Source organism: Podarcis erhardii (genome assembly GCF_964252035.2).
Source record: "Podarcis erhardii genome assembly, chromosome: 4".
Lineage (NCBI taxonomy): Eukaryota > Metazoa > Chordata > Lepidosauria > Squamata > Lacertidae > Podarcis > Podarcis erhardii.
Genome location: NC_138508.1, coordinates 80,837,465 through 80,846,532, shown reverse-complemented (window position 1 = coordinate 80,846,532; position 9,068 = coordinate 80,837,465). Strand labels below are relative to the sequence as shown.

Sequence of the window (9,068 nt, the reverse complement as noted above, 5' to 3'; positions counted from 1 at the left end):
GATTGAGATATGCCTGAAATAAAAGGGAGCTTTAGTAAAATGTGTTGGCTTCTGTTTTCATCAGTAAATTTAAAAAATGCCATTTTTTAAATGGTTAGTTAGAATAGTATGTATTCTGATGCATCTGATTAGATAAAAATTGTATATTGTGGTGCCTCTCTAGATACCATATCCTCACTGAGATTGCTCTCTCCTGCTTGGCTTTTGTAAAGGGAGGTGGTACCTTGGAAGTCGAACGGAATCCGTTCCCGAAGTCCGTTCAACTTCCAAAAAGTTTGGGAACTAAGGCGTGGCTTCCAATTGGCTTCAAGAAGCTCCTGCAGCCGTTTGGGAACCAAGGCGCAGCTTCCAATTGGCTGCATGGAAGTCATGTCAGACGTTCGGGTTCCAAAGAACATTTGAAAACTGGAACAATGACTTCCGGTTTTTGATCGGGAGCCAAAACGTTCGACTCCCAAGGCATTTGAAAACCAAGGTACAACTGTGTTTGTACTGTGGTACCTCGGGTTACATACGCTTCAGGTTACAGACTCCGCTAACCCAGAAATAGTACCTCGGGTTAAGAACTTTGCTTCAGGATGAGAACAGAAATCGTGCTCCGGTGGCGCGGTGGCAGCAGGAGGCCCCATTAGCTAAAGTAGTGCTTCAGGTTAAGAACAGTTTCAGGTTAAGAACGGACCTCTGGAACGAATTAAGTACTTAACCCGAGGTACCACTGTATATTCTAAGCTTCCTGGTGATTCCCATGCCCAGGAATTCAGTGCACTTTTGTGGGAATAGATTTTCACTTTTTTCTCTTTCTTGCCTGCCACTACTCTGGGTCTTTTAACCTCTGGAGTTTTGGGGGAGGTGGGATTGCAGTAACTAGAGTCACTAATAGAGTCAGCCCTCCAATGTTTGCAAGGATATGCTTTCCATCTGCACATGGGAATATTTTTCATTAATTCCTTTTGTTTATTTAAAACACCTTTGCAGCTTGAGGCATCTTCTTTTTTTAAAAAAAACAATTTAAAAGAGCGAAAATGTCGATGTAATGAAACAGTAATCAAAATAATCAGTGGCATACAGTGCTTAAAATTACAAAAATTGGCGGTTGCAAACATCACCCTGGTAACGTAGCTCACCATTGGGCCTGTTGTTGCAGATGTAATAGGCTAGCTTGCTTGCCCAAGCACGCACAGGCAGAGACAGTCAGACAGCCTAGACCCACATCACTATTAGAGTTTGTAAGTTGTGACCTTGCTTAAGGCCACTAATCATTATTAAGAGAGACTTTCACTGTGGACATTCTGGCTCACAGTGTGCAATTTAGTGTTTGTTTTAATATAAATTATAAAACTAGAATGTTTACTGTTTTAAGTTTGTAGAAGCTTTTCTTAGTGCAAAAGATAGCTTCATGTTCCAATTAACTTTTTTTGTGCTCAAAAGCACTGCACCAGATGCAACTTTTAAAATGCGCTAAGGAGCCACCGCTCTTCAACTCGCAATAGGATTCTATTGACAGACTGGCCACCTTCAAAATAAAACTAAAATATAAACTACTAAAAGATCCCAAGAGCCCATACCACTTGTTCTGGTGGCTTAAGATTCATGTTCCAACAGCAGCTTTTTTTCTCCTCTACTCCATGGCAGATCAAATGTGTGTTACCATTGCCATTTTAAGAGAACCAGGGAGTGAGTTCCGGCACCTCTTTTTCTAGAAAATAGCACTGGTGTTATGTTCAGATGCAATTTGCAATGGGACTTTTCCCTGTTTTCAAATTTTAAACTCGAAAACCCCACATTGTGTGTCCAGAGTAGCTTTCAACCTGTACCAAGGGGTATTGCATGAACAGTGCCACAAATAATAGTTTTATTACTATTTAATTTTTTTGCATCACACACATTTACATTAGGTAGTTTTAAAAGTATTGAAATGACACCAACATGTTTTCATTAGGTAACTTTTCTTACATTGTGTTTAGTAAATTTAGTATCCAGCTTGGCCTTTTCAGGGAGGGAGTGGAAATCACATTAGCATCTGCGATAAAGCACTTGTATGCAACAGACATTGAAAGTAAGTTTTGCACAGTTGAATATTACAGTAGTGACTTGTTTTCGGATGGCTTTGCGCCTTCCAAAAGTTTTTACGTAGTTGCCCTCTGTCAGTACACAATAGAAGTTTTGTATCAAACTGCAGACATTCAAATAGAAACCATACATTACAAATACAAGTTGCATGATACTAAAATATTATACAGCGTGTTAATGGCTGTTCAAGCAATTATTAAATTATTTGCTTATATCAATTCAACAAATACAAAACAAAAATGAACTTTTTTAAAAAAAAGCTTTTGAGTGAGGAAAGGGGGAGAGGTGTGGATTAGCATTCATAGGTTTTGTTCGTTTTTCAAATTACAGGTGTATAATAAACAGTTACGCATAAGCATTGGTGTAGACTTGCCATACAACTTGTTAGCATCTGGGTCATGTATTACGAGTGAGGAATTGAGTTGAGTAATCCATTGCTGGAATTCTGGATTGTTCTTTTTTCTGCTGTCGTAAAACAATAATACATTTGACAACCAACAGTGTGACTTAATCCATTTCTCCTGTCCTGGATGAAGGTTCCAAACAACAAGGAATTATCCTCAATGAGCTCGGCACTCTGTTGCTCAATTTTGTATCCTGACTTTGAATTCCACTTTTCCTTCGTACGGGTCGTGAGGATTATCTGAAGTAATTCCAGTACCATTAACTCTACATACAATGACTACTTCTTTGTTTATGGGCATGTTGAGAAGCTTCACTGCCACCAATGGATTGCTGTAGGTAGGCTAAAATGAAAGTGTACAACGTTAGATCCTTCCATTTAAAGTATCTGTGAAAGTCAAAGTGAACATGGTCAAAAAACATACCTGTGCTTTCAATCCATAATATGGGAAGTAGTGAAGGGCAAAAGTACCATTTGTAGGATAATAATCTACCTCCAGCGGATTGGCATCATCCTGTTGATCATAGGCAAGGCAAGTGTTAGGACTAGCGCTTTCTCTCTAATTACAAGTTGCTTTGTGCTTTAGGTATGTTACGTAGCCATACTTCACTAGTGCAGTTTGCATGTTGTGAGCTTAAGAGCACTACTTGAATATACGTTCAGTCTGAGGTGAAAGTAGGAACTCCACCATTACTAGATTACAACATAGAATTGTAGAATTGGAAAGGACCCTGAGGGTTATCTCTAGCCCTAACCACCTGCAGTGTAGGAATATGCAGCTGTCCCATATGGGCCTTGAACCTGCAACTTTGGTATTATCAACACCACGCTCTAACCAATTGAGCTATCCAGGCATAATATCAAAATGTTTAGCTTCAGTTCTTCGTCTGCTTCTCAGACATTGGCAAGTACTGAATGGCTTCCAAATGTTTCATTGAGGGACATAACAGAAGCCCTAGCTATGTGTTTGTAAAGTAAATATATTTTTGAAACCTCATGAGGTTTTTGACCTCGTGGCTCAGGTGATGATAGGGAAGCAGGACTAGTGAAAGACTCTGCTCCAAATTGCCTCCATCCTGAAATGGCTTTGGGTAGCAGAAAAAGAAGAAACCACCGGCATTTTGGTAACGTGCTTCTCTGTATAACATGAAGTTGGAGCTGTAAGACTGGCCCTTTGCAAGCTTGAGCCATTGAGCTCTAGTAAGTCTTCTGGATACATACATTTTTACTGTGTATTAGCTAAATGGAAATAATTTCAATACAAGAACATTGGGCAATATAAACTTACCAGTGTTGTGCAGTTCACTCTTGGTGCAGTGCCATTGCCAGGGAGAAAATTTATAATCTGTGAGGTAATAATTTTTCATGTTAACCACCGAAACAATAGTAGCTTTGAATTTTTTTTAAAAAAATTGTCACGGACCTGGAAAGTTGAGGTGCAGGGATGGAAAAGAAGACCCCACTTGTGCTGGGATGCTTGTCTCAGTTGTTGGTTTATGTCCTTATGCTATACCAGTTATAACTATCCTGCTTTCTTATACTTGGCACCTTATTCCCAATCTTGTTTTCCTTTCCTAGGATATTAGGAGTCTTCTTGTTGGGTGGGCAGTACTTTTTATTAGGACCAGCTAAACAACTTTTGTGAATAAGAGTTCTGAAGAACACGAAAACTTCCCAGTATTTCATGACATTTCGGTTGGTATTTCCCAACTGTCAATTTTAAGACTTCCTTTCCCTTATGGGTCAACAAAGCTACATTTGTGTTTCTTTATATCCCTTGTTGGATGAGATTCTGCTGTTAAACTAAGAAGACCTTTTCAGTTCGTGCCTTTTAGTCCTTCAGAACACTACAGATCAAATAAGGCTTCAGGTTGTTTTAAGTTGCCTCCCTTTGTTTCCAGGTTTGAACTCAATAATGTTTGGTATAATAAATTATTCTTTTAAATACCTGTTTAAGTACTTACTCTGTTCATTTTTATTATTAAGCAAGGGCTTCCTTCTGGAAAACCAAAATTAGAATCCACCAGACCAGAACAGTTTTGAAGCATATCTTGTGTAAATTTGCAGGAATATTTTGTGTGGTGTGGAGCATCAAAAGACTCTTGAAAATAGTATTTTTCCTTAGTACAGTTCTTGTTGGCATGCTGTGCAGTTTCGTTGTAAGCTGTATATTATTGATAGAAAAAGTAGGGGGAAATCAATTTCTATTGCTTTCTTTTGGAGCACCTTCCAGGCTAACCTCTTGCCATTGTTTTTGTAAGAGAATAATTGTTCTTTCTTCTTAAAATAACATTGCCTCTAATGGTTGTACAATCCTGCTGCCTCTTGATATTGTTTAGGGAAACTTGGAAAATGTTTCCTAGTTCACCAGAAATACATACAAGAGTTACCTTTCTGCATTCAAACCCAAATTCAAGGTGACCCCATGCCACTCTATTTCAAAGTGATGTCCTTCTACTGTACTTCAGGCCACCTTTATTGTGATATTTTCCCACATACTTTACCTGAAAGAAAGCTTTGAAGAGTTTTGACATAACGTTTCCAGGAGTCTGGGTCAGAAATATTGTAATAAATTTCCAGTCCCTTTTCTCCATACACATCTGGCCGTAATGTCACGCCTTCATTGAAAGTGCAGTTTAATATACAGGTGAGGAAGAGAGAAAGATCCCATTACAGGCAGTTCATCTTAGTTTGGTGAAAAAATAAGTATAAATTGAAAATCTTCATTTCCAACAATCAGGTTACTTGAAATCAGAAATGTTTTACCTCCTTAACATTAGTCCTGTAGTGAACCTATGCCTGACATTTCTTGGTTTGAGAACCAAATCTTAGCCAAGAGTTCTTTGTCATTTCAAAGGGTTCCCACCCCCCTGGAGATGGTTAAAGTTAACGCATTCAAGGGCAACGACATGATTCATTTAACTGGTAGTTAGGCCCTTAATTGCTGCTTAAACAAAATATCATAACTTGGGATTAAAGGAAGGAAAACACAGATATGCTTCAATTCTGTGACTTCTGTGTCATGGTATATTGTCAAGAAAAGTAAGCTGGAAGCTACTATATTTACTCAAATGTAACATGCACCTCTTTTGGCAAACTTACGTCACAAAAATTAGGGTGCACATTAGATTTGATAGCGCATTAAATATGAGTAAATACAGTACAGTCTACTTTGGAAGTTGAATGGAATCCATTCCGGAAGTCTGTTCATCTTCCAAAATGTTTGAAAACCAAATTGCAGCTTCTGATTGGCTGCAGGAAGCTCCTGCAGCCAATCAGAAGCCCTGCCAGGCATTCGGGTTCAAAAAGAACATTTGCAAAGACGGCAAAGTGGAACTGAGAGAGATTTAGACATGGACGTGGGTTCTCTAGGCTGGCAGTAGACAGATGGATGAACTTTGGGGATCGGAACCGGGAAAGGGGGGAGGGAGATTTGGAATCCAAAGGCTGTAAAATTACATATTTTTTCTTTCTTCTCTTTTTTTATTTTTTCTTGTTTTATGAAAAAAGGGGAATTCGTGGAAGGGAATTGGGGTCGATCTTGGGGAAGCATAAAAAATACAAGGAGAAATGGTTAAATAAGATAAATTAATTTTGAATAAATGGGTTATTTATAATTATAATAAGGCTTTAAAATTTGGGGTAAGAATTTGTGGAACTAATTTAATGGAAATGGAATACAAGAGGGGGAGGGGGGAAGTCTTGGAAAGATGTCAATGAAATTAAGTCTAAACTTTATTCTTTTCTTCTTTCTTTCTTTCCTTTTTTATTCTGGAAACTTTAATAATTTTTTTTTTTTTAAAAAAAAGAACATTCGCAAACCGGAACAATCACTTCCGGGTTTGTGGCATTTGGGAGCCAAAACATCTTGAGTTCCAGGGAGTTCAGGATCCAAGGTACAACTATATCATTCCAAATGAAGCTGTGGCCTTCCAAGTGGTGTTAGCCATTAACCATCCTAGCTAGCGCTAAAGGGAGTTAAAGTTCAGCAACAACTAGAGTATCACAGATTCCCCATCCCTGCTCCTAAAACTCCTAAGCACCAGGCTATACTTCATTAGAACTCAAACCATCATTTTATGTGTCTAAGTTATTTATGCAGTAAGTGAGTGTGTGTAGCACAACTTGTAACAGAATGGGCAGGAATGTGTTAAGTACCTGGTGATTTTAATCGATCTTGGTAGTCCGGTGTATATGGATTGAGTGTCTTCATTAAAGAATATATAGCAAGTGCAAACAGCCCAGTCATTACCACATAGAATGCAACATAATAAAGACTGATCCAAACTATTAAGAAAAGAAATATTAAGTTAAAACTTTTTAAAAGCATGATATTCATTACTCTTATGAGGCAACCTGTTCTGGTTCAGTAACTAATGATAGCAGCAACCAAGTACATGACAACAGTTAGATGAAATATTTATAATAGAAGTTTTAAGGCATTTCAGCACAGGAGCTTCTTAATCTCCTGGTTAAGCATTCTAGTGCTAGAAAAGGAGCACAGATTTTTGTAGCACTGCGATTCAGGAGAATGCTACACTCAACGGGGTGATTTGGGGAAGCTGACTACAGTTGCTGCTTTGAAGATCATCAGTGGAAGCTGGAAATTCAATACCATTTGGCTTTCATAGGGTTGGATGCACTGAAATAAATATCCCAGCACTGAAATTACGAGTTGAGAACTTTCCAAATTTCCCATAATAAGAATTACAACGTATACCGCACAACTAAAGTTAATTGCTTCAACTACCGAGTAAGGATGTTGTGGAGGTCTTCAGTGCAAACTTACAGAGAAACGTACTGCTTAAAATTTATACTCCCAAAAGAATAAAGGGACAATGAGTATGTCGCTGTTGAAGTCTAACAGACAAAAATGCAATTTGCAGTTTCACATCACAAAGTAAAAACGCATGTTGAGCTGGAGCATAAATTTTGTGTGTGTGTGTGTGCACTCGGCTTATCCACACTTTAGCGGTGCTCTTTCCAGGTCCAGGTCTGTACTTAAAAGCTCTGTGTCCAAAGGTTTTTTTTGCCCTAAAGCTTTTCCTGTGAAAATCTGCTTTTTAGCTCTCAATTGGAGCAAACATCCATTCAAGTTTACCATGAATTGCATTTTGGTCCAATTGAGCTTAAAGAGGGAGTTTTCATGGGCAAAGCTCTGGAGAAGAAGAAAAAAGGCAATTGGACACTGAGCACAAGTCATGCCTGGGAAGAATGAAGGAGAAAGGAAAGTGTGGATAAGCCCACCTACGAAATCTAATGAAATACAAGTAGCATATATTGAAATTAGTCACAGAATAATAAGCAATAAATTGAACATCTTATCAATGGCATTTTTAAGTTGCTGTGGCTTATGATTGAAGAAAGGGATAAAGATGTTTGAAATTAAATTTTCCATTAGTTGTATTTCATAGACTTTAAAAAATATATATATAAGTAATGGCACCCTTCTGAAGACAGACCAGATCCAGTGAGCTGATTTAGGTGCATCTAACCCACTGCATGCACTTTGAACACAATCTTTTAGCAGCTTTCCGTTGAAGAGCAGACCCCTGTGCCATATTACAAACCACTTTTGAAACTCCCCTCAGTTTCTTAAAGAAGTTTGCACCCAGCACTCGGGGCTGCTGTGGAAAAACTCCCTTGGATTCACAGAACTAGTTATGTGGCTCTTTGGATCCAGATCAGAAAGAATAAAATCAAAGTCATGTTCCTTCTATTGTTTCTGCCACAAACTGGCATTTCTGTGCTCGTCTAGTAGGAGTTCTGGGTTTCGTTAGTCTGTTGCAGAGCAAATTGCTTCCTTGTAAGCTATTTTAAATAAAAGGGAAATGAGTGTTTTATGCTAAAGTCAACAAATTTGCAAATCGGTATTTTTTAAAAAGTAGTTTGTGGATTCTCCAGGCTCGTAGCAAGTAACACAGTTATATAGGAAGCATCTTGTCAACTTAAGACATTTAATCATACAGAAATAATGCAAATAACCAAATCCCAACAACACGAAAATGCCTGAACAACATTCTCTTCTGTGTGTTTGGCCACATACCCCAGTTAATCAATGTTCTTCCCATTAACTGCCCTGTTTCCGGATTCCATAAGAAACGCTGGAAGTTCTCCATTCTTTGGCTGCATGTCTTCTTTTCATTTAAAGTTGCCATCTTTGCTGAAAACCAGGAGCTCCTTCAGAAAACAAGCTGTTCAGCCGGTGCCCAAAGAGTTGATCAGGTAACCATTTTGGTTTTATACCCTTTTAGCCTGAAGGTTATGCAGATTAATATCCATCATCATCAGAAGCTGATAACAGCATATATTCACCCCCAGTAACTATCGTTCTGTTAAAACAACTGTTGATAAGCAAAACGTTCAGTTGGGCATGGAAAACGTAATTATCAAATGTCCTTTTCTCTCCCTCCTTGGTGTTGCGTATTTTGCACAGAACTTGTGGTACATTCAACACGATAGACGTTATCGCAGCGGATAAAATTTCACTGCCCTTGATAACCCACAACATTGTGGTTGCTCTGCTTGAGCTCCTCCTTCCTCGGTCAACAGGTTTGTGCAGGTACTACTAGGCTGGACAAGCATTACAATGATT

General features: G+C 38.5%; 1 protein-coding gene across 1 annotated transcript; it reads right to left on the bottom strand.

Moving 5' to 3' along the window:
* Nucleotides 1-1,847: 1,847 nt before the first annotated feature.
* Nucleotides 1,848-8,723, bottom strand: ATP4B (ATPase H+/K+ transporting subunit beta). Its single transcript, XM_081859042.1, has 7 exons — nt 8,520-8,723; nt 6,632-6,760; nt 4,978-5,091; nt 4,438-4,637; nt 3,762-3,818; nt 2,898-2,987; nt 1,848-2,816 (listed from the first exon to the last, which is right to left on the bottom strand). Exons 1-7 carry the CDS (start codon nt 8,629-8,631, stop codon nt 2,655-2,657), a joined length of 864 nt encoding a protein of 287 aa, XP_081715168.1. The 5' UTR covers nt 8,632-8,723; the 3' UTR covers nt 1,848-2,654.
* Between the last annotated feature and the right edge of the window lie 345 nt (nt 8,724-9,068).